Source organism: Monodelphis domestica, chromosome 7, assembly GCF_027887165.1.
Source record: "Monodelphis domestica isolate mMonDom1 chromosome 7, mMonDom1.pri, whole genome shotgun sequence".
Taxonomy (NCBI): Eukaryota; Metazoa; Chordata; class Mammalia; order Didelphimorphia; family Didelphidae; genus Monodelphis; species Monodelphis domestica.
In genome coordinates, this window is record NC_077233.1 from 34,650,310 (window position 1) to 34,674,860 (window position 24,551).

General features: G+C 37.5%; 1 protein-coding gene across 17 annotated transcripts in view; it reads right to left on the reverse strand.

The window, feature by feature from the left end:
* The window catches only part of FOXP1 (forkhead box P1), a 661,259-nt gene that overhangs the window by 260,653 nt on the left and 376,055 nt on the right, over nucleotides 1-24,551 (reverse strand). For 14 of the 17 annotated variants that reach the window (XM_056804416.1, XM_056804414.1, XM_007500086.3 and 11 more), the window contains one exon: nucleotides 3,136-3,320. In XM_056804416.1, the coding sequence (XP_056660394.1) occupies nucleotides 3,136-3,309 (174 nt within the window). In that variant the 5' untranslated portion in view covers nucleotides 3,310-3,320. Of the gene's footprint in view, nucleotides 1-3,135; nucleotides 3,321-13,007; nucleotides 13,134-24,551 lie in introns of all 17 variants that reach the window. The other 3 variants (XM_056804413.1, XM_056804409.1, XM_056804408.1) reach the window with 1 other exon arrangement.

Consider the following 24,551-nt stretch of genomic DNA (forward strand, 5'->3'; position numbering starts at 1 on the left):
AGAAAAATAAGATCTAGTTCTTCAACTTTAAAAAAATTACATTGTTTTTAAAAACTACTATCAGAAATATTTATATTCCTCATGATCATGTGTGCGAAGTTAGATAAGAATAATATATTCAGGGATGAGTGAATGAGAGAGTAAAGAGGATGGGAGAGGGGGTGCTGGAATATTGTGTACAAGTTTCTCCATTTCTGTGTAATGGCACCTTCCCTAAGGTGAAAAGAATAAGAGTAATGACTATTGAGTTATGGCAGGATCTTCTAGTCAACAAAACACACACAGATATTCTCCAAAGCTGGTCCTTGTCTATGTTCTCTTCTCTGAAAAGACATTTGCTACAATGCATAATTACCTTGGATAATAAAGAACCAATGTGGAAGGGCTAACATTTTTGCCTTGACAAATACAGTGGATTGGATAAATTTTCTCCATGTATCATCAATTATGAGCGAGGTGGAACTGGAAAATTCCATAACCTTCTCATCAACACAAAGCATAATTAACTCATTTTGCTATCACGTCCTTTTAAGCCAAACCTTTGTGTTGAATGCACTTCCAACATATTTTCCTGTTCTAATTCTCTTCCAGTGTCCTACATTAATCAAAGCTGTAACCCCTGTTGTCTTTGCACTACGAATCAGAATGTGCCCCTGGCGAAGAATGAGGGAAAAAGTCAACAGGAATTAAGTTTCAGTGCAACTGTTTACTCAACTGTGGCCTGCAGTTATTGAAATTTTATCCGTGGTTTTGTGTGACTACCGCAGTAATGAATTCAGCATGGCTGTGATTTTCTCACTGACGGTATTCTCACTTCAAGTAAAAACCTGTAGGATGAAAATGATTGAAACAACCCAAGTCTATCACACTTGGTATCATACATTTCTTGGAGCTGTTTAATTGTAGCAGTTTTTTAGCTTCAGGAAACTCTGATAAACTTAGTCACTTACACCTTTTTAATCCTAGAGTTTCTGTTTTTGAGTACAGGTTTTTCTCATCCTTACCAACTAAAACTTTCATCATCCACTCAGCAATGACTTAAGCAGCTGTTTAGATCTTATTTAAAATTACTTGGTTAAGTATGAGATGTGCATGGCATTATATTAAACTTCATCAATCAAAATACGTACAATGACTAGAAACCCACCTTTTTTCCCAAAATATATTGAAGACGCAAGCTGGAACAGATTGTCAGAAAATCTATTCTAATTGAATTATATATATATATATATATATATATATATATATATATATATATATATATATATATATATATATAAAGAGAGAGAGAGAGAGAGAGAGAACACATATGCCAATAACCTACTTTAAGTATAGTTCTACCTAAAAAGTAGTAATTAAGACATTTAGTTGGCCATCAATATCTAATTTTTCTACTGATACTCCTAGAAAGAAATGTAAATTTTTTAAAGTATGTGTATGGGGAGGGGTTTACTGTCCTCCCTTTTACCTCCCCCAAGTTTTTCCTTATCAATATATCTTTTAAGATTTTCAGAGATGTTTAGTTACCAAAAAGAAAACTCAAGACATTATGAGTTTTTCACTTATTCAATTATGTACTCTTAAACAGGTTACCAGTGGTATATGATAGAAAAGCCAACACACTGATTCCAATTTACACTATGGAAAAACGTTCAAACTTGGCCTCTTCCTGGTAAAGACATGAAGAATAGCACCACAGAGGACCAACCACTCATTCCCAATTGTGCAAGGTACATGTGAAGCATGTGAAGGTCCTGGCACAAATACAAAGACTCATGTCTGCTACGGATTGTTGTGCTTGGCTAACAAATCTTAGTAGTTAGAACTTGGCCATATGATTAAGACTAAATGTGCATCACAGATCTTATAGACAGAACATGTCAAGAGTCACTTCTCAGAAGTGGACAGTAGATGCATTTTAATGCTAGAGATGGGAAAAAGTCAGTAGTACTCATCGGAAGACTGGGCATCATCCCTCTCCCACCCCCCGCCCCCTCTCTCCTCTCCCCTCTCCCCCCTCTCTCTCTCTCTCACACACACACACACACACACACACACTCACACTCATTTTTCATTCTCAGTCAACTGCTGGTTCCAACAACCTATGTTGAACACAGACATCAAAGGACTGCTTAATTTCTTAAAAACTTTTTTTTGGAGAAGGCAAAAGTTAAAGCACATTTTAAAATACCAACCCATGGCTGTCTACCTCATAGAAGAAAACAGGAAAATCTTTAAGGACTTAATGATTTGGGTGATCCAGAAACTGTTCTGGAAAAAAAAAAAAAACAACTGTCCTTCTTTACTGAATCCTGTGGAAGTTCTCAGTAAGGCTCCAAAGACAGTCTACTACCATTTGTCCAAATGACAAATTAACAGAAAAGGAAGAGTATTCCTTGCACTTAAGGCATAAATGGTAGCAGGAAAAAAATTCTTTTTGGGCAAAGCCAATTTATTTGTGGAAAAGAAGTTGGTTACCTTTGGCAGAGTATATCACCACGTGCCATGGTCAGTTTGGCTCTATTTCATTTCTCTTGTCCCGATCTAAGGTGTTTACTCTCATCCATATCTGCAGGCAGTAAGAAGTACTGAAATCCTTACTAATATATGCCTTGCAGGGCAGTCCTGGAGAGTAAGTGATCAGAAACAGAAACTAAATTTCACTCTCCATGGACAAACAGTTATAGGTGGCTCTGAGGTACAGATATGCACCCACACTCAGGAACACTTTGGACCTGTGGAAGGCATCCCGTGGGAACAGTGCCACTGAGTGGCTTCTGAGGCAACTGTTACCTTCTGCCAGTCTCTGCCTGTCTCTGTCTCATCGGTGTCTGTCTGGGTTGCTGTTTCATCCTCTTCTCCTTTCCATTACCTATGGTGTGCCCATGCCAACTACACTTTCAGGTACTGTCTAGTCTGACTTGAGATATGGAAAGAGAGAGAGGGAAGGCGATTGATCTCTATGTACAGATACATATACACACGCACACAGAACACACACCAACACACAAGCACACACTCACTCCCATTCATGATGTAAAGCAGTCATGATGTAAAAGCTCTGGAAATCCAAGTCTGCTAAGGGTTAAAAAGTGGTTTATTTGGGCCGGAGTGTGGTAGGATCTCTCACGGTACCTGCTGCTGCTGGATATGCGCTAAATCCGCTGCGCCAATCTCCCCGGATGGGGTCTCGCCGTTTGCTCTCCCTTCTCGAAGGCTGCCGCACTCCAGTAAGTGGTTGCCGCTGCCTGCTCCATTCGGAATGGCTGAACCGTTGCTTTTTGTCTCAGGCCCAGATTCTTGCATCATGACTCAAAAACCTGAAATAAGAATTGGGAGGGGAAAAAATGCAGCTGTTAAAACAGTTGCTGCGTCTAAGGAGACATGCTCTGTTTTCAATGCTGCCCCTAAACCATAAACATTTGTCATTTTCCTTCATACAATTTATCTTTCATTAATGGTTTGGGCTACTAGTTTATGTTTATGTATCTGTTGGTACAGCTATAATTTTAGAAAGACTGTTCTAAATATACCATCACTGGATCAACATCTTTTTTTCCCTTAGAGAGGAAAAATAATATTTTCATAAGAACACAGAATTCATAATTAAATCTCCCTAATTACATCGGGATGTTTTACTTGAAAAACTATGAGTCACTCTATATAACATATTAGGTACAACATGAAAAATTAATATGTACAGAAGATAAGGGGGTAAAGCCAAAACATTCACTATTTAAGTAACATTCTGCAGTGAGATTCCAACAAGAGATAACTTTCTTTGCTAGGAAGCACCCTGAGGTAACTTCCACTGAAAAGCCCACAAACAAGAGGTCTAATACTTCTAGGTTCCAACGTTTCATCAGTTTGAGCACTTACATATCCTCCAAGACAATGAAGTTATGCCTTACAAGTCGAATCATATTCAAAATATGCCTATTCTTTGCTAACCATTAGAGACTCTTCCCAAGAGGGTCCTCAATAGTTTTCAACAAAAGAATCACAGAAGAAGAAGAATAGTGATGATAAAAATGACAGCTGACATTGATTTCACAATGCAAAGTTTGCAAAAATGCTTTGCAAATATGATCTCATTTTATCCTAACAACAACTCTGGGTGGTGGATGTTGTTATCTGCTCCATTTTACAGATGAGAAAACTAAGGCTGACAGAGGTGGAGTGACTTGTCCAGGGTCAGAGCTAAGTAAGTATCTGAGTCTGAATCTCAACTGGAGTCTTCCTGAATATTCTATCATTCCCACAAGAAGCTAAATGACTCCAAATTTGGTATGTAACTTTCAGGTAAGCATTTCTCAAGGAAACCCTAATAGATTCAGTCTAAAATATACAGGAGACCCAAACCAAGGGCGGGAAGATATACCTGGACCATCTATTATCTATTGTGATGAAACTCTTATAATTTCATATCATCAAAAGAAAGGAAAGCAGTAGAGAAGCCAGTGATAAGAGCCTGACTTGGAATTGGAGAGCTTTGGTAAATATCCTAGTTCTGCCCTCCGGGACCTCTGGGGTGTGAAGTTCAGCAGTACTTAACACCTGTGGGCCCAGTTTCCTCATTTCTAAGAAAAAGGGGTTGGGTTGCATGGCCTGTAAGGGCCCCTTCCAGCGCTGGATCTATAATTGTACAAAAGAAAAAGAAAAGATCCTGTGCGAATTCAATGAAACTATTAAAATCTTCTGACAATAAAAAATCTGAAGAAAATGAAACAAAACAAAATCTCTGAGAAATCTTCCTCAGTCAGTTTGGAAGCCCCTGAAACATCAGAGGCCATAAGTCAGATTCTCAGAGCACCTTCACTCTTCCTTGTTCCCAGTCTGCACACCTCTGGAAGTTATCTTGGCTCTTACAAGCACAGGGCAGGGTGATTAATTATTTCACCAAATGGAAACTGGTTAGTTTCTTGGTCTTAAAGCTATAACACTCCACAGAAATGCAAAACAACCAATGGGCTGGGGCCACATTTAGAGTAGGTAAATGCCTAGAAAACATATTCACAAGCAAAGGAGACAAAGAAAATATCATAGCAAATAATTACTGAATCATAAAGACAAGTACAGAAGTATAGATGTTAAAAATGATGCCCCGTCATTGTTGAGACTTATGTATAATAATTATAAATGCTAATAATATCAACATCTTGCTAGCTAACTATTGTTAATATACACACATATATGTAAGTAGAGAAGATATATTTAGAATAATATAGAATAGGTAAGTGACTTATCCAGGACAACATAGCAAGTAAGTAATTGTGGTAAGATATAAATCACATCTCTCTAAAACTAAATCCATCGCTCTAACCACTGTACCATTTTGCTATGAGGTATTGGTGGCACAGCTTCAGTTTCAAAGCTGTCATAAAAAAGAATAGCTAAGATCAAGTCAGAAGCTTAAAATCTCAGTTCTCTTGCTGACAAGCAATTGTAACCTTGGAAGCCACAGCGACTTAAGATTCATCCACTGTAAGATGAGATGCTCTTACTAGAGGATGTCTAAGGTCTTGGTATCTCATATTTAATGATTCTATAATCATAAAACAGAAAATGTTCCATTGATACTTTTACATGAAGATTTTCTAATTGCTAAAGCCTGGTTTAATTCTGTTCCTGGTAAACTTCGAAAGAGAATCAAATTGAAGAATCAAAGGATGGGAAAATTCACACCTTTTCATTCAGCTTTAGCACTAAGTTCCAATTTTGCTTAAAAACAAACAAAACAAAAATGCTACATAAAATCAGACAGATTAAAAAAAAACTAGATTGGAAGTGGATTAAGAATGGCATTTTTCTTTGATAGGTGAGAAATAACCTCAGGAGAAACAACTGATTCATTCCTGTCTTTTAATCTGACTCTAAGTATTTTTTAAATGATATTCATGTTCTTACTGTCTGGAAAGTAAGTCTACTAAAAAACTACTTAGATATTTAGCCCAAGATATAGGAATCAGGCAACAACAGTCTTCATGATAACCCACATAACTTCAATCCTTTCTTGATGGCAAAGGGATGAAGTGATTCATCTTGATAAACATGCATTTTATTCCAAAAGCAAAAGAGCCTTCTTTAAAAAAATATTTTTTTGCCCAAACAACAGAAAAAGGAAATACTCATAGTGCATTTGGGGTAGAGAACAGTTGTTTCCCAGTGGGAACCAAAGCAACTAACAATTGTTGAGAGTGTCCAAATCATAGCTAATGTTCTTTAAACAAAAAGAAAAAGTGTTTTCTTTTAAAAAGTCTATATACTGGTCTATGGACTTATTTGAGTTGTTCTATTAAAAATGGCTACTGTGTTGAAAACGCAGACATAAACTCTGTACCTAGACCCAAAATGTTTATCTGGCAAGTTCTAATTCTGCAACTATAATTTTGACAGGACAATAAACTCAGCAATAACATTCAAATTAAAACTCCTAAAACTTATGGTCTTTAAAAGTTATTTCCTTGGTTCTGACATGCAGAGGCAGCGGGAATGGGGAAGTGCAACCTCAAATAAACAATTAAAAGAGAAGGCCCAAGATCTCTCTTTGTTTGGTTCCGAAGGATGTTGCCAAATCTGACGGTACAAGCTTTGTAGGAATAATGCCAAGCAGTGCTTGGCTTGTAAGTTAGGTTTCTGCTTTGTAAAGGAAAAGGCTTTGGGACCTGAATTACATAAAGGGAATATTTTTGGTCTGAATATATTCTTAATTACTCAAGTGCTAAAGGTTGAATGTAGGTTGAAAATTTCATATAATCTACCACATCAATTGGAGACATGTAGCTTTTCTGAAGGGCATGTTAATATAAACAATGTTATCAAAATTTCAGACAATTTAAAACAATATTGGGACTATTGATGCTATTTCAATAAATAATAATAACTCATATGTCTAAAATGGTAGAAAAGCAGGGCATTAATAAATAAATTAAGTGAGGAAGGAAGGAAGGAAAGCAGGAAGGAAGGAAGGAAGGAAGGAAGGAAGGAAGGAAGGAAGGAAGGAAGGAAGGAAGGAAGGAAGGAAGGAAGGAAGGAAGGAGGGAAGGAGGGAAGGAGGGAAGGAGGGAAGGAAGGAAGGAAGGAAGGAAGGAAGGAAGGAAGGAAGGAAGGAAGGAAGGAAGGAAGGAAGGAAGGAAGGAAGGAAGGAAGGAAGGAAGGAAGGAAGGAAGGAAAGAGGGAAGGAGGGAAGGAAGGAAGGAAGGAGGGAAGGAAGGAGGGAAGGAAGGAAGGAGGGAGGGAAGGAAGGAGGGAGGGAAGGCAGGAGGGAAGGAAGGAGGAAAGGAAGGAAGGAGGGAAGGAAGGAAGGAGGGAAGGAAGGAAGGAGGGAAGGAAGGAAGGAGGGAAGGAAGGAGGGAAGGAAGGAGAAAAGGAAGGAAGGAGGGAGGGAGGAAGGAAGGAGGGAGGGAGGAAGGGAGGGAGGAAGGGAGGAAGGAAGAAGGGAAGGGAGGAAGGGAGGAAGGAAGAAGGGAAGGAAGGAAGGAAGGAAGGGAGGGAGGAAGGGAGGAAGGAAGGAAGGAAGGATTTATTAAATACCCATTAGTAGTTAGCTACCAGGCACAATGCTAAGTAAGCCTGAGGATAAAGATAAACAGTCTCTCTCCTCAAAGAGATCACATTTTAATGGGGGAAAACAACACATAAACAGCTATGTACAAATAAAATTCCTACAAGATAAATTAGAGATCATTTGAGGGATTTCTGGCATTTCTTTTGCATTTGGGGCTCTAATGGCATGGGGTGCACTGTTAGGTTACCATCTCCCTCTTGCCCAAATCAACTAAATAGATTAATAAACACATTTCTCCAGAAGATACTGCCAAATTCTGTGAGTGCTGTAAAGCTTTTGAGAAGCTAAATAGCCCAGTGCTCATTTTTTTTTTTCCAGCAACCCTACAGAGCCAGTGACTTCAAAAGATTGATCTATGTATGTGCTGGAGGGACACGCAGAGAAGGATGAGAACTGGGTCCAGGAAGCTTATTTATTGTTGCTGTTAATATAATTGTACTCTGGAAAATTCATAATTTCTATGCCAATGAATTTATTATTATTATTTCCTTGGTTACAAGGCTGGTGCAGAAAACTTAAGAGAAATAAAGCCCTTGTTATCATGCTTGTGAAAGATTTTAAGCTAACAAAAAGTTCAGTCTTTATTCCAGGGCAGTTAATTAAGGTTGACCAAGTCAGGCAGAAGTAAATTAACTTGGCTGATCAATTATTTATATGAAGTAGAATAAATGCCCTTAAAGAACTTGGCCTAGTCATGAAAGGATGTGTAAATTAAACTAAACATAGATTTGTAAAATATGTTTCTACTTCTATGGGGAGAAAAGTAGAAAAGTTAATAGCAAAATCACTTTCAGGGGAAAAAAAAGATTAAGTGATTATCCCCTATTCTCTACCCCCCAAACCCAATCATTTCAGTCTCATCATATCTGTCTTAGACATAATGTGTGAATAATAAAGGATTTTGTGCAGTTGCAAAGGACCATAAAAAGCTCCCTCCAAATCCTGGAGGGAGGGGAGAGATACTTCATTATTTTAGAAGTTATGTCCATTATTTTAAAATCAATTGGTCAACCACAGAGAGGGCTATGTACTCTGTCTTTTTTTCAGTTTTTCAAGATGTGCCTTTGGGGCTAAAATCTTCCCAAACAATAGGCTCTACTCTTTATTTTAAATTATTATTATTATTATTTAAAAGTGCCTCTGCTTCACAGGGAAAAAATACAGTGACCCCACTTGGTTAGCTTGTAAAGAAATAAAACTATAACGTATCAGCTTCTATTCTTCATACCTATGCACAGTTCTCTGGCGTATTAGCTGCTTCATTTTTATGTGCAAAGTTTAGGTGAAAACCCAACTCAAACAAAGACGCAGTTTCAGGCAGGAAGGCTGAGCAGCCATGCTTGCTCCCAGGCACAGTCAAAGCCCCGGGCCTCCTAGATCACTGGGTTCAGCTTTGCCCTTGTGCATACCTTGGAGATTGAGTACCGTCAAAACTAAAGATGGTTATTTTTCCAGTTATTCCAGATGAATGGATTTTTAAAATAGCAGGAATGTCAAATGGAGGCCCCAGAAGATTTCCATCCTAATTTTCCAGCAGAAGAGACATTACATAAGATCCATGGGCTGATGTTAAATACCTAAACTTTTTGAAGCCGAAGCTCCAAGGTTTCTGAGGTTGAGCCATTCATAAAAAGCAAGGCAATTTGGAATTGAAGAGACAAAGGATTATGGTGAACGGATTAAAAATTACACTTGAGGGTGAAGGAAGCAGGTGGAAAAAACTGACTTGAGGTCCTTGGTCTCAGCTATCAGTGCTGAGTCATTGTCTAAGGGTGATGGTTTCATGACAGCTATGTAGTAAGGAGAAACAGAGGGAAAGTACAAAACAATGACAAGGGCAGCTAATATTTCTTCATCAAAGAGAAAATCTCCTGGATTCTAAATGAGCCCCTAAGATTTGGGGGGCCTGCAAGTCGTGTCCCCCTGACTCAGGTATCAAGTGAGAGCACCCAGGTAAAAACAAAATTCAGGCACTTGATGTAAGACAGAAAACTGTGTACTCACTGTTATGCAAGCACCATCTTCCTATAGTGAATTTTCATAATTATAACAGAAAGGCGTAAATTTTCTAATGCATGGCAGTTCAAAAAGTAATCAAGAGAATGAGCCTGAGGGCTATTTTAATGTATGCAAAGCTAGTGACCCACAGTAAATGGGAGGTAGGCTTCAATGAATGCAAAGTAATGCACACATACTAAAGACCTGGTCTGATGAGGGACGGCTAAAATTAACACCCAATTAATTTCCGAATTGACAAACAAATGAAACCCATAAATCTACTTTCTCATTAATTTTCTTGTGGTATAATTTAAAGCAGTAATATGAGGGCAAAAACTGAGCATTATCCATCATAAATATCAAAAAGATAGCACTGTAACACCATAAATTATGCATATTACCTGTTGTTAGAAATGATTAATGTATTATCAACTTTATCGTGCACTATGTATGTCTAGACATATCTAAAATCTGAAATTTCATTTAGCACTTAGAAATAAAAATCCAGGAGGAATGAGATTGTCAAGAGCCTCATTCTTCTGGGGCCCCGTGGCACAAAGAGAAAGCTACTCCACTGGCCATCTGGGAGATCAAGGGGCAAAACTGGACTCATCCCATGCTTTGGGTCAGCAGAGGTTGAACACATCTTAGAGGTGATATGCTGGGGCTCCCACGGGAAAAGAAACAAATCACACTGCTCTGAAAACATCCTTGCTAGATGATCCACAGAATGGCACTGGCATCTGTTCCACAAGGGGGCTAGTCACCTCTGCTCACCCCCTGGATGAAAAGAAAGCAGTGTCTGCTCAATGATGGAGGAGCAAGGGCAAACTGGGCATGCCTCACAGGACCCGAGATTTGATACCAAATGTTTGGGGCTTTTTTTTGGCAAGTCTAGAAATCATAGAGTGAGGGAAGGAACACAACCCTCATCTGGCTAGGAGACCCACGTGTGTAATTACTATTATTGTTAATACCAACCTTGCATGTGACCCAAGGGAAAGAAAGAGGGGCATCTAAGTTAATGTAGGTCCCTTGCTCTTAGTGCTGTACTGTCTTCTCTCTTCCCCATGCTTTGTGAGAAGCCTAAATCCCTTTACTTGAGCTGTAGACCACCTGGTACCTCATTTCCAATTGCAAGCCTAACCTTTCAGTAAAGCACTGGAGGGTCCATTTGTCTCCAGAGTGACTTCATCATCAATTCATCCTTTGCTCTTTTTGAAAAACAGTCTATTATCTTTCATTGAAAAGGCTGAGTAGCCCAGTTTAGGATTTGAGCTCTTAAACCATTTAAGGGGGTCAGCAAGGTGGCTCAGTGGACAGAGAACCAGATCTGGCGACAGGAAGTCTTGGGTCAAATCTGGTCTCTTCCTCTAGACACTTCCTGGCTACATGACCCTAGGTAAGTCACTTAACCCCTACTGCCTAGCCGTTATTGCTTTTTTTTCCCCCTCAGAACCAATACACAATATTGATTCTAAGATAGAAAGTAAGGGTTTAAAACATTTTAAGGATCATCTATAACAGTATGCATTATTTAGTAACCAAAATCATCTGTCCCAATGGAAAATTTAGAAATAATTAATAAAGGAAAAACTCCTAAAACTTGTAGCATGTTATGTGAATATGTATTTTCATATATATGAACATATTAATTACATATGCACAAATATATATTAACTGCATACACAAATATGCTTATATATGCATTTATAATACAATTAATAATGATCAATTCAAATGGTATAAGAAGAATTAAGGTATTTAATTTGCCAGCACTTTACTATCCAGTGAGGGCAACATTAATAGATCATATTGCCCTTGTTCCCCTCTTTTGAATCAGAACGTTGCTTACTCTGAAGATATGATAATTTGCCTTTCAAAGGAAAGGGTGGAGAGGGGCTACAATTTCAACGTAATCATCAATCGAAAGCTGTATTAATTTCTCTCGGGCAGGACCTGCTTTAATCCACATTTCCTGGGCACTGAAATCCCTTCCTTGAAGGATAGCAGTGTGGAGAAGTGCCATATTCTCTCCCTATTCCACACAGTTAGAGAGGTCAAATTTCTTTTTTTTTTTCCAGATTCTCAACCTCTTTTTCCATTATTCCCAATCTTTCCCCTCCCCAGACCACCTTTTAGCTAAGTGTCCACAGCTCCAGGGGACACACTGAGCAGGGCAGAAAGGCACACTACACTAGCAGACACAAATGCCAAGGATTAAGAAGGCTAGACCCCTTGCATATTAGCTGAGCCAAAGCCCCAACGATAAATTAAATATTGAATATAAGAAAAACACTTTGTGTTTCCTTACTGCTTAGGCTTCTTGTTTGCCTTCTCCTGAGAAAGGCTTCTGAAATGCAAAGCATGACCAGGCCAGGTATTCATTGAGTCTTAATTAAAAATTGTTTTCACCAAACACAATAGATTTTTCACTTCTATAACTAATGAAGTCTTAAGAACTTTAAAATAAATACCAAGGCTATAGAAAGACCAGAGACCAGTTTCGAATCCTTTCTAATTTCAACATTTTTATATGGTTTCATGCAGAAAGGATTTGATTCATAAGAGCTATACTAGTCAATTAATGACTGGCTTGTTGGGTTACACACTTCAAGTAGTTTCTGTTTCACCTCAAGCCCCATAACCGCTCTAGTGACCATAACGAATTGTATCACTATAGCAAGTTAGTGAATACAATCCATCAGAATTTTGTTGCTTGCATTTCTCGGCAGTGAAAAGGACAATTATTTAATTTTATCCTTCAAAAACTCATATACATATATATGTGTATATCTGAGTCATTTTCAAGAGATGAAATAACAGGCCCCATTTAATATAAGAGAGTTAAAGTTTGTCTCTCAAGGTCATTGTTCTGCAAGTCTTACTCTTTTTTTTCCTTCTTCAGAGAGTGTCCTTGCAATTTACAGCAAATGCTAACAGGTCCTGGCTGGTACTGAAACACAGGCATATTCAGAAACAACAACAAACACAAGGCCTGAAAAAACAAAGATGGCCTGAGCTAATTTTTCTTAGTTGTTTGCAAAACAACCCCAAAGGACAAACTATTGCTGAAGCCTTGTCTAATTAGGTTTTCTGTGTCCAAGGAGCAAAGAGTCACAAACAGACTCAGGAGATGCCCCCTACTACTTGGATTTTAATCAAAACATTTTAAAAAAAAATCACAAAGAGCAATCAGAACAGAAAAAGAATTAGCCCTCGTTCTGAAATATTGATTATAGAGATTTTCATTCCATTTAAACATCTCTCCCTTAAATCCCAGAGGACTTCATCAGGGAGCATCAAAATAAAAGTGGGAATTTTCTTTTCAAACCTGAAAAAATATATGCCTTCGTATTTGGCTTAAAACCTCTACACCCCCCACCCCACCAACACCTGATGGTTCTTCACTGAAAGGCAGTCCACCTTTTTGGGTGATTACCTCGCTCCTGGCAGTATACTTCTGTCCTAGGCCTGCTAAGTCCTTGTTTGTGCCACACAGAATTTTCTAGCCATCTGATGCTCTATGACTGTGTTAGTCTTCTTTGTACGAGAGTGCTCTCCCCTCCTGAAAAAAGCAAACAACTGGGTAGCTATCATCATTACACTAAGGAAATCTCTTAGAAAAACCAAACAACTTGCTAATCTTTCGAGCCCCTTCATCCAAGTTAAAGATAAGAAAAGCAAACCTAAGGCTGCTTCAGCCACATTCCTGGGACAAGTTCCCCTTTTCTCCTTTATCAGAATCCTAGCATTTAAGTTTTTTCCAGACCTTGCAGGATAAACTGCTGCTCACACCCCGCAAACAAAGCACTATTTGTTTAATAACTGATTGCTGCCATGGGTACAGTAAACAAGGGGCCCAGCTTTTGTGTTTATGAACAAACACATCATCTTGCAAGAGCAATTTAACATTAACCTGGTGGAATAATCAACAGATTTCATAGGTGACACTGGGGGCAGGACTAGCGTAAACAGAACAGGGAGGAGGAGAAAGGGGCCACTCTTAGAATCAAGGTCGAGGCAAATGCATTACAGAGTAAACAGCTGGGAAGAACTCAAGACAAACAAACAGTCATTCTTCTGACATTTAGAGAGGCAGAAAGGTTGTATGTTACATATATCAGCTGCTGACCACCATGAAATCAGACCAGTTGGGGCCCAGGACTTCTTGTTTACACAATGCCATGTTTGCTTATAAACAACAATTTGCTGTTACCAACTTAGCATTACTCATCATCATCTAAGCCAGAAGATCAAGTGAAATCCTGTTAACTCTTTGATGGTTTCTCTACTGAGAAATAAAAGAGATGATCTTCTAAATAAGAAAAAAAAGCAATCAGAAAGAAATGATTGCCTATTTTTGACCTTCTGATTTTCCTGCCTGCTGATGAACTATGTTCTACCTAGCTTAAAAACAGGAGAAGCTGGATTTGGAAGCAACTAAACAGTGGACTTTTTGGTTTGAGCAACACTGAACTTATTTATCAATGGGTCAAACATAGATTCTAATCTTTTATTAAAAAGTATATCCTGATGCTTCTTTTGCCATATGAGCAACCCCTATTATAAGACATACTTAAGCCTATGCTGCCTACAAATGAACAAATTTGTAGAATTCCAAATAGTCACTCCACCAAAAAAAAAAAAAAAAAACTCACACAAACTAAATTCTGAAAAGTTTGTGATGTGGTATTTTAATATACATTGAACCTAAATTAGTTCATCAATATACCATGTACAATATAATCATTGTGTCACCTTACCAAAAAAAACCCTTACTAAATTTAATAGTGAAAAATAAAACAAGGCTGTCCAACAAGAATTGATAGGAGAAGCCAAGAAATCATAGATGAAGGTATGTACAAAGGAAGCAACATTTCCCTTTACATTAACAACACAAAAAAGATTACGGAATCAAAAGTCTGGAAAGGTTAGGATATTTATGAGAAATTTACCTAATTTTCTTTTTTCAGCCCTTTCCTCTCAACTTCTTTCTATCTTATAGGCACCAACCCAAATTCTTCTCCACCTGGATTATTTCTTTTTTTCTTTCTCCAGTTTTAGTTCCCTATTTTCTCTCCTAGAAACCCCGACGTTGCCAATTTTGCCTTCCTTCCTACCTACCTTGCTTCCTGCCTTCCGTGTTCCCAAACTACATCCCTACTCAATTGCCAATTTTGTCTTTTTTGCTTCTCTCTGTCTCTGTCTCTTTATCCCTCTCTTTCTGCTGTTCTCTTCTTTTATTTGTCTCTGGTTCTCTATTGTTCAGCCCTGCTTCTCTTCCTCATGTCAACATAGCCACTGAATTCTACCATGTGTTTTGAGGTAATTTCCCAAGTATATTCAAGATTTAACTAGGGGTGGAGAAGATTCTGTGATTTTATATTCATGTTAATGAATCACTCAGAACATTTTCCCCACCAGTCCTTGTATCCTAATCTCTCTCTGTCTGTCCCTCCGTCTCTATCTCTGTCTCTGTCTCTGTCTCTCTTCTATTAGAACATCAGACTGGCTCAACAGTGTGATGATGCAAGTATGAATATTACTGTAACAAGGAACAGAAATCCTTTTCTTTGTCGCAATTGTTTGGGGAACTGAAAGTCCCAGAATCCATACTAAACTACAGCATGCATGTGGTTAGGATGACTGGGAAGAATAGTTAGGGGACTTTTCCAAGGTCACTCTGGGAGTCAGAGGGAAAATCAGGTAATGACAGCACAGTGCCAGGTTTTCCCAATCCCTGTACTCTTTATCAATAATCTTCCTTTGTGCTAGTCTTGAAGGGGGGAGGGACAATGAAGAGAAAGGGGGGGGCAGGAAATAACACAGAGCTCTTATTTTCTACATCTTAAGAAACAAACTTATTTCTGTGGCTTACCAAAGTACCCTCCTCACTCACCCCTCATCTTTGACAAATCAGAATGCCTGCCAGGTGTGTAATTTCCACTTAAGTGCCAAGTGCTAATCAAAGAAATGTATCATTTCCTTTGAAAAACTATTTGAGAGTATAATTCAGTGAGAGCTTCAGACATTCAAGAGTTAATCAGAAATGGGGTTCTAAATCATGAAAAGAAGCATAATGTATTAGAAATCATATTGTATTTGAATTTGGACAATCAGAATTTGAAGACCAAAGTTGGGGATTTGAATCCTGACCCTGAGGGCTACTAGTTATATTATTGTGCACAAATTAATTATAAGCTATGGTTTCCTCATCTTCAAAAATGGGAAAATAATACCTCACACAACCCTTGTATGGAACATAAGCCTTAAGATTTACATCAGCTACTATGTATTTTTTTTAAAAAGTTCTATTAATGCTCTATTATTTGCCCCAGGCACTTTATTTGTCTCTGCAATCCCCCAAAAGGCCAATACCCACCCTTTAAACAAAGAAAAAAATAGTTTTAAAAATCCCCAAACTAACACATGATCCCCAACCTCTTCACAAAGAGAAAAAATATATATTTTTAGTTTTTATGATGTGTTTTCTAAGACCAAGAATGTCCATTGCATTTAATCTGAAATTGGGCAGCTTTTGGTGGTGGATTTGTTTATAATAAGGTAACAATTGGGTATATTCTCCTGGTTCTTCTCCTTTAGCTCTGACTACTTCAATTATATATACATATATATATATATAATTCTCTGTACATGAAATGGAAAGTAGTGATCCCACCTACAGGCCATGGGCTGGGAGTTGTCTTTACAGTAATTATGATGGTCTTTGATGTAACTGTTAAGAATGACAGCATATTTGTGAGCTGACTAGGTACATGGCTATGAGACTAAGCCAACATATAGAGTGTGTCAATTACTGAAACCTTGTATTTGGGTCATATATAGTGCCTTAGTCCAATCAAGTGATATAAACAGATATGGAGATCACTCACCTTGAGTCTCCCCCTGACCCAAAGCACAGAACCAGAAGACACTGGGGGGGGGGGTAAGAGGGGGCAAGGGGGGGGGGCAGTGAGATTTCTGCTCATTGTATACCTGGACCCGAATTCCACCAATACTAGAATCCACAGCCAAAATGTCAGCTCCCGAACACACAGAGTCTTATTAAATGTATTCAGGCATAAGCCATCTAAACAGGTTTGCCTTTTTCAGCACGTAAAATCAGAGTTTATTCAGTACAAAGTAACTACTACATGATAAAAACTATAAGCATATCATTCAAATGCTTTATTGGTCAAATAGATGGATGCTTTTATTAGTCCAACCCTTTTTTGTAATGGAGTGCCACTGATGACCCAGTGTTAGCCTCATTCCCTGCTATTAATCACACTTCTAAGAGCTCATTTTGCTTTAAAATCTTAAGAAATTGCTATAATTTAAAGACACGGTGTCTACATAATGGGAAATGCTTCACAGATTGTATCATTTCATATAGCACAGTATTTTTATGGGAACACTGACCATGATGCCAAGGTATTACAAAACTTGACTAAAATCTTTTATAAAGAAAAGTGAAGCAAACTTTTTTTTGTATTTGTTATTTTTCATATCTGTATAATCTTTGCCTTTGGGGAAATGTATAATCCCAAAGCATATGGTTTACATAGATTAAGACTACAATAATGTTCTTAAACAAATGTTTTTTTTAAAAATGAAAGGAAGAAAACCTAATGTGAACAGATAGAAAAGATATGAAAGCACATGGTGTGTTTTAAGGAAATTCAATCAGTGGTATATTCCTTATTCATCATCTATAATTCCTGTGTCTTGTCTCCTCAGTAAAGGGAACCAAAGCAGTGTCTTCAATGAGAGGGACTTTGGCAAGAACTACAGGTATCTGCCAATTTATGTCTAATATGATTTCTATTAATATAATGACAGCCTTAACTGATAAATCCTCATCTCATTAAACCATACTTTGCAAATTTTTAACTGTGTTGAATACTTTATGGCAGGGGATTATAGTGGAGAGAGTTCTCCCCTACATGAAATCAAAATAAAAACCTTCCACTATTATATACTCATCTATATGTCACTCACACTGTAATAAAATAAGATGGCTAGGTTATGTTACATGGTGAGAATGAAAAAATTGTTCTTTCTCAATAACAATCATGGCCCTAACGAAACTATGTCACTTTGCAATTGCATCATCTCCATCATAATTTACATTTGCATTATGCTTCATGGTTATAGGACAAACAACCTGCTGAGTTGAGCAACCCAAATACCATTATCCCAGTTTTACAGATGAAAGTTGAGAAAATTTAAGCCACTTGATCATGAATATGCAACCAAGACACTGGAAGTAGTATTTCAAACTAAGTTTCTTGATTCCACGCCCAATGTCCCTTATACACCATGTCACCCTTTCATTAATAGGTGGTAATAAAATCCCATATATTGTAAAGCAATATCCAGTTGACCATCAATTCCCAAGTCTGATGGAGTGACTCTCTGTAGTATTATTTGTTCTAACTTGTTTTCACATAAAGGTTGATTGACAATAGGTGAGGACTGTCTGTGCACAATTTGAGTAGCTGCAGTCAATAGGAATAATAAACCCAATGTACATCAACTTAGAAGTATATACATTAACTGTAACAATAGTTTGAGTTCCTTAAACTTGCCAATTGCTTGACAAGAATGAGCAGTGGGGCTACCATTTTGAAAAATATAATAAATTAAATTTAGAAGATAGCTCCACTAACTCAGGATTGTTTTTTTGGAATCAAATATTTTGGTTCTTTTTTTTTTCATCTGGGTAGTCTCTAAAGCAAATCTTAATTTTTTTTCTCAGTAATTGTTCTTTTTCCCTTTATATGAGATTTGTTGTGAAAGCCATGAATGCACATGCTATTAATTGCAGACGGGATTAGCCACCTGTTCCTTACTTTATGGACATCAGAGGTTAATTAGGAATGCAAGAAGCCTCTTCCACTTAGGACATGGCTTTTCAATGGGGAAAATAGATTGAAGAGAAGTCAAATAGGGCAGATGGCATTGAACAGCATGTCTTAACCAACAAATCAGGTCCATTGAGTAAAATTACTTCAAAAGTAGTTCTATTTCATCATGTGGAATGGATTTTTTTTTGCTAAACTAATTTATTAGTATTTGCAACATTTAATTTTATTAAATCCAGCAAGTATTTATTAAGTACCTACTATGTATATAATTCAGGGTTACAAAAATATCCCTGTCAAGGAGTATACAACCTAAATGGAAGAGGAGAAAGACATATTCAATAAAAAGGATGATAAGAGAAGATGCTCAAAGGACAAAGTCCTGGCAAAGTTCTGTGAACACTTAGATGAGCTAAAGATCACTTTGGAGGGCAGGTTGAGGTTTATACAACCAGAGAAGTCTGTATGGTAGCGATGACAATTGTAAGATCTGCTGAAAGGAAGAAATCTGACAAAAATAATGGGCTTAGGAGTAATTGTATTGAAGAGTCAATTCAAGATATGAAGGAAAACATAGGACAAAGCAGGGAAGATAGCCTAAAGCAGACCAAACAATCAATCAATAAACATTTATTAAGTACTCTCTATGTCTCAGGCACCATGCTAAGCACTGGGGCTACTAAAAGAGACAAACATTATCCTTGATCTCAAGGAGCACACAATCTAATGGGGAGAAAATCAGCAAAGAAATGTGTACAAAATAGCTATTTCAAGGATAAATAAAAATAATAATATGAAAGAAAGTATTGGAATTAAGAAGGGTTAGGAAAGATTCCTATAAGATAGGACTTTAATTGTAACTTAATGGAAGCCTATAGGTTGAAATGAGGAAGAAAAGGATTCCAAGCATGAAGGGCAGTCAGAGAAAATTTCCGGAACCAAGAAATGGAGTATCTTATTTGTGGAATAGCTAGGAAACTAGTGTAACTGGATCAAATAATGCATGATGGGGAGTAAGGTGTAAATTCATTAGAAATATAGAAGGAGGCTAGTTCATTAAGGGTTTTGAAAGCCAAAAAGAGACTCCTATATTTGATTTTGGAGAGAGCCAATGGAGTTTACTGCATGTGTGTGGTGGATGGGGTTGGGTGTGGAGCAGAAAGGGATAACATGGTTGAACCTGCCTTTAGGAAACTCACATTGGCAGCCAAATGGAATAGACCAGAGTAGGAAAAGACTGAAGGCAGGGAGATTCACCAATAGAATACTGCAATAGTTCAAGCATGAGATGATGAGGGCCTACAACAGGGTAATGGTAGTATCAGAGGGAAAATGGGGGGGGTATATTTGAAAAGTTGAAACTGAAAGTCCTTGGAAATGTATTTAATGGGGATGGGGGCACTATGAAAAATTATGAGGAGTCAAGGATAATGAAATCTGGGTATTGGGCAGATTATGTTGCTCTTGAGACTTACAGGGAAATTGGGCTTGGGGTGGGCTGAGGAAGGGGAAAAGATAATTGGTTCAGGATATGTTGAGTTTACATCTACTTGGTATATAGTTTGAGATATCTGAAAGGCAGTTGGAGATGCAAAATTGGAAGTCAGCAAAGAGGGGAGGGGAGGATAGGTAGATTTGAATATCATCAGTATAGAGATGATAACTAAATTCATGGGGATGATGAGATTGCTAGGTTAGGTAATATAATGGAAGACAAGAAAAGGGCCCAATACAAAAACGTGCAGGACATCAGCAACTATCGAGGAGAGACTTGGATGAGAAGGATTGCCTAACAGCAATGAAGGCTCAGTTGAGTTTGTATGACATAAATTTGTAGTGGAGTCAGTTAGAATAGTTTTGTGATTTTCTAGTAGAAGAAGCCCTAGAAAAGGAGAGATTTGGTATAGATGAAAGAGTAAAAGGTTAATGAAGGAAAAACCAAGGAGGAGACTATTAAGCCTCGGGCACTTAGTATCTGTGTGATCCTGGACAAGTTACTTAACCTTTGTCTGTCTCAGTTTTCTCAAATGTAAAATGGGGATAATAACAATATTTACTGCACAGGATTGTTGTGAGGATTAAATTAGAATACCTGTCAAACATTTAGCATAGTTCTTGGCAATAAGAGGCACTTAATAAATATTCATTCCCTTATTTATAAAGTGATGGCATCAGATACACAGGTAGAAGGTTAGCTTTGGAAAGGAGAACCAGATTTTCCTGTGGGACTGAAATAAAAAAAAATGAGGGTATTCTAAGACACTGGAAGATTAAGTAGAGTCTAGGGAGAAAGAAGTTAGATGGTCTCAATCTTCTAAAAGATTAATCTATTTGATTCTTTCTTCTACTCTTCCTATTATTGTTGGATAGTTTAAACAGAGAGACACATCTATAGGTCTAGTCAACAAATATTTATTAAGTATCTACTATGCGTGTCAGGAAAGTATGAATGAGAGAAATGTGTATAAAAGAGAGAGAGAGAGACAGAGAGAGAGACAGAGAGAGAGAGAGAGAGAGACAGAGAGAGAGACAGAGAGAGAGAGAGAATGTCAGAGAGAGGAGGGGGGAACTAAATTATAAGTCAAATTTAAATGAGAAAGGTATAAGTAGTCACCATTTCCTTACCCCAGGCCTGTGACTCACTCTTGTCCCCCATCCCCCAACACAACATAATCCATTATTCAGATTTTCCTTTATTCATGGCAACATTCTCACTATGAAGGAAGGTTCATTGACAAGATCTAACAGTCATTTTCCTTTCCTAAGATTACTTAGCTGGTTGAGTTGGACAGAAGATCATGGTTCTAGGGTTGGGTTTCTGAAACCCATCTGTCAGTTTAGGAATGTTATATAAATTACCCAAAGTCACACAGTAATTTATCATAGATGAGATCTAAATCTTGGAATTAGGGCTAGAGGCCCTTTCTTCTATGGTCCCCATGGGAGAATGGGCTTCACACTACCAATAGAGATACTATTATAGGGTTTGGGCAGGCAGCAGTAGCTACCAAAAATAACAATTCCAGAAAACCTAAAATGTATACAGAAATGTATGAAGCATGGCTCCTGTGATTGGAACAGAGGAGAGATTAGCATGCTCATAGACCAGGATCCATTTAACATGCTAAACATTGTCAGCAGTGATAGTGACCTTTATTTATTTCAACTATTCTACTGTATATATGCTACAGAAAAAAGAAGGAATTTTGATAAGTTTCAAAGACTTGCAATTTAAAGAGTTTGCTCATGTAGAATTACTAGCAATATGAGCTACAAAATATTAAAATTTAACTACTTTGACTAGGACAAAAGATAAGATTTAACTGTCAGAGGAACCTGTCTGGATAAGGAAAGTTCCTTACCAATGATGGTTGGTATCTTCTCTGTGACTGACAGCATTAGAGTATTTATTAAAGCATTCAGAAGTTAGATGTCTTGCTGAGGGCTAAAAAACATGTCTAAGGCAGAACTTGCACCCAGGTTCTGGTAATTACAGATATTAAAATTAAGTTCAAAGTAGAATGTTTGGAATGACTATTTTCTTATGCATTCATTGATGAAGAATTATAGGTCTCTTGCTGATTGCTTTCATGTTTATAGAAGTTTGTGATTTGTTTCTGAGGAATGTAGTTTCCTGTATGTATTTATGAGAGGAAAATGTTGCCTTTTTCCAGTGGAGTATTTCTTTTCTTTCTTTTTCCCAAATGGGCTAGTACAAATTTGGCATATGAGGAGAGATTTAGGGACAAATGTTGGAGCAAAACACATTTTCCTCTTTGAGAAGGCTTCATGATTTTAATACTTGATGGACTGAAGAATAAATTTGCCTGAAGAATCTGCTAGGTTCATGTTATGATTGTCTTCATCCTCACATAGTGGGCAAGAGGATTTGGGTTTTCAAATGGAAATGGTAACATGGAGAGACCATAGCTTGCCTAAGGAATAAAAAAGGGCAGGTTGAAAGTGCCTAGAATATTTAGCATTCTAGAGAAATATTCCTAGGATGCAAAAGGGATACAGACCATCCCTTTCTCTGATAAGTATTAACAGTTTTACTTTGGGGACAAATCATGTTCATGCCATGTTTCTTAGCTTGGTTTAAAATTATGAAAGTACAGAATGAGTTTCAACAATCAAGAATTTCATTCTAAGGTTGCAATTCTACTTCACTGAAGACTGGGACATAACAAATGCCACTGCTCAGTTCCTTCTGGAAATGCAAAAAGAATGCTGGAATTGAAATCTCCTCCAAATCATCCAACCAGTCCCACAACTTGCCATGCACAACCCCTAAAAGTCTCTTGGTCAGAGAGCTATGGGCACTGAATACATACAGCCTGGGGAATGAAGAACTTGGAACCTCCTCAGTGATAATTATATGATCAAAGATTTAAAACTGGAGGAAATCTTGGAAGTAATCCAGCCCAACCCATTCAAAGGAAGAGACTGGGAGGTTGAATGTCTTGCTGGTGGCCACACAAGTAGTAACCGTCTCAAAAGCGATTTGAACTCAGGTCTTCTTGACTTCAAGCCCATCAAATACTCTATCCTCTAATCCATACTGCCTCTGAAGATAGTAATTGGACCAAAAATCCAAAACGAATGCTCAAGAAACCAGAAGTTGAACTCCTGTTCTAAACTGTACAACATTTACAAAGGTAGTGTCTATATAGACATCATACAATAGTAAGGTGGAGGATAAGAACAACATTTTGACTTATAATACAAAAATTGGATAGGGAGGAAAAAGAAAAACAGTCCTCAGTCTCATATTATTGCAAATATCTCCTTATGATATAGCCCATGGATGAGTTCACTTGGCCTGTATAAATCCAACTCAAAATGAGCCTGATTTCATCCATTCCAAGAACTGGACTTCCTGAATCTTGCTTCATAAAATACTCAGTTCATTGTATCTGAATTAAATGAACATCTGAAAAGGAAACAAGAGCTGATAAAAGAATGTAAGCTTTTGTGCATAATCATATCATTGAGGATAACAAGAACATTCTAACCAAACCACTCATAAAAGGCAGATGAAAAAGTATTTTAACGTTAAGCTGGAAGTGGTGTTGATGTTTAGAAAATATTACTAGAAAAAAATTGTGAGGCTTAATCATAGCTTTGTAATATGCTATGGATTTGTTCACTACAAATTTCTATGGGAAGAAATCCCCACAGTTTTATGTTTTGAATACAGCTCTTGTAATCAACTGTATATTAAATCACCTCTTGGCACTTTAATGGATGTTTTCCTACTAGAAATCTTATTTTTCCTTTGTTCCTATATCTGTCTCTCTTTGCATATCATAGGCTTCTTCCTTAAGGTACTAATTCAGAGACAAATTATGGACACAAAGTCATTCCATAATAATTTGCTAAAATGGATTCAGCCACATAGGAATGCAAGCGTGTTTGTGAGTATGTGTGTATATGCATGCAACCCCCCACACATACACTTGCACACACAAACACACAAATTTAAAAAAAAGAAAGAAAAGAAGGAATCTTTAGGCTTCCAGAAAAGCAAGTGAAAGAACGAGTCCTCCTCAAAGGTGAGCAGAGGAAAAGTATTTTTTCCAGATAATCTTAGCACTTTAAAAGAAAAAAATCCAATTGTAATTCCTAAGCAAATATCTGGACAGTGTCACAAAGATGTCTGACATTTTGAAAAAAATAAATTCAGCAACTTCTTACAAAATCTATAGAATTCACAAAATGAAAAGTAAGGGAGGGGCAGGGATGGGATTATGGTGCCATGTCTTGAGTCATAACTACTACTTTACTTGAGAAATCAAGAGGCTGGACACTTCTTTGGCATCTGTAGAACTGGAATGCCCTGGAGAAACAGAGTTTCAATTACCCAGATTCTAATCTTCCAATTTATTGTATCTAAGTAAAGGCAGCACCTTTAGAAGGCATCTGGGCATCTCAGAGTTTTTAAAAGTTACAATATCTCTCTGCCAAGACAAAGACTGAGTTTTCTGATTCCAGCTGTAGGTGGACAATGCCGATAGAAAGGAATAAATGAAGGGATTCTTCTTTCCACCTCTATCTTCCTGTTTGAATGTTAAGGTACTCTTCCTCCCGTTCTCAAACTAGTTCCACTCCAATGT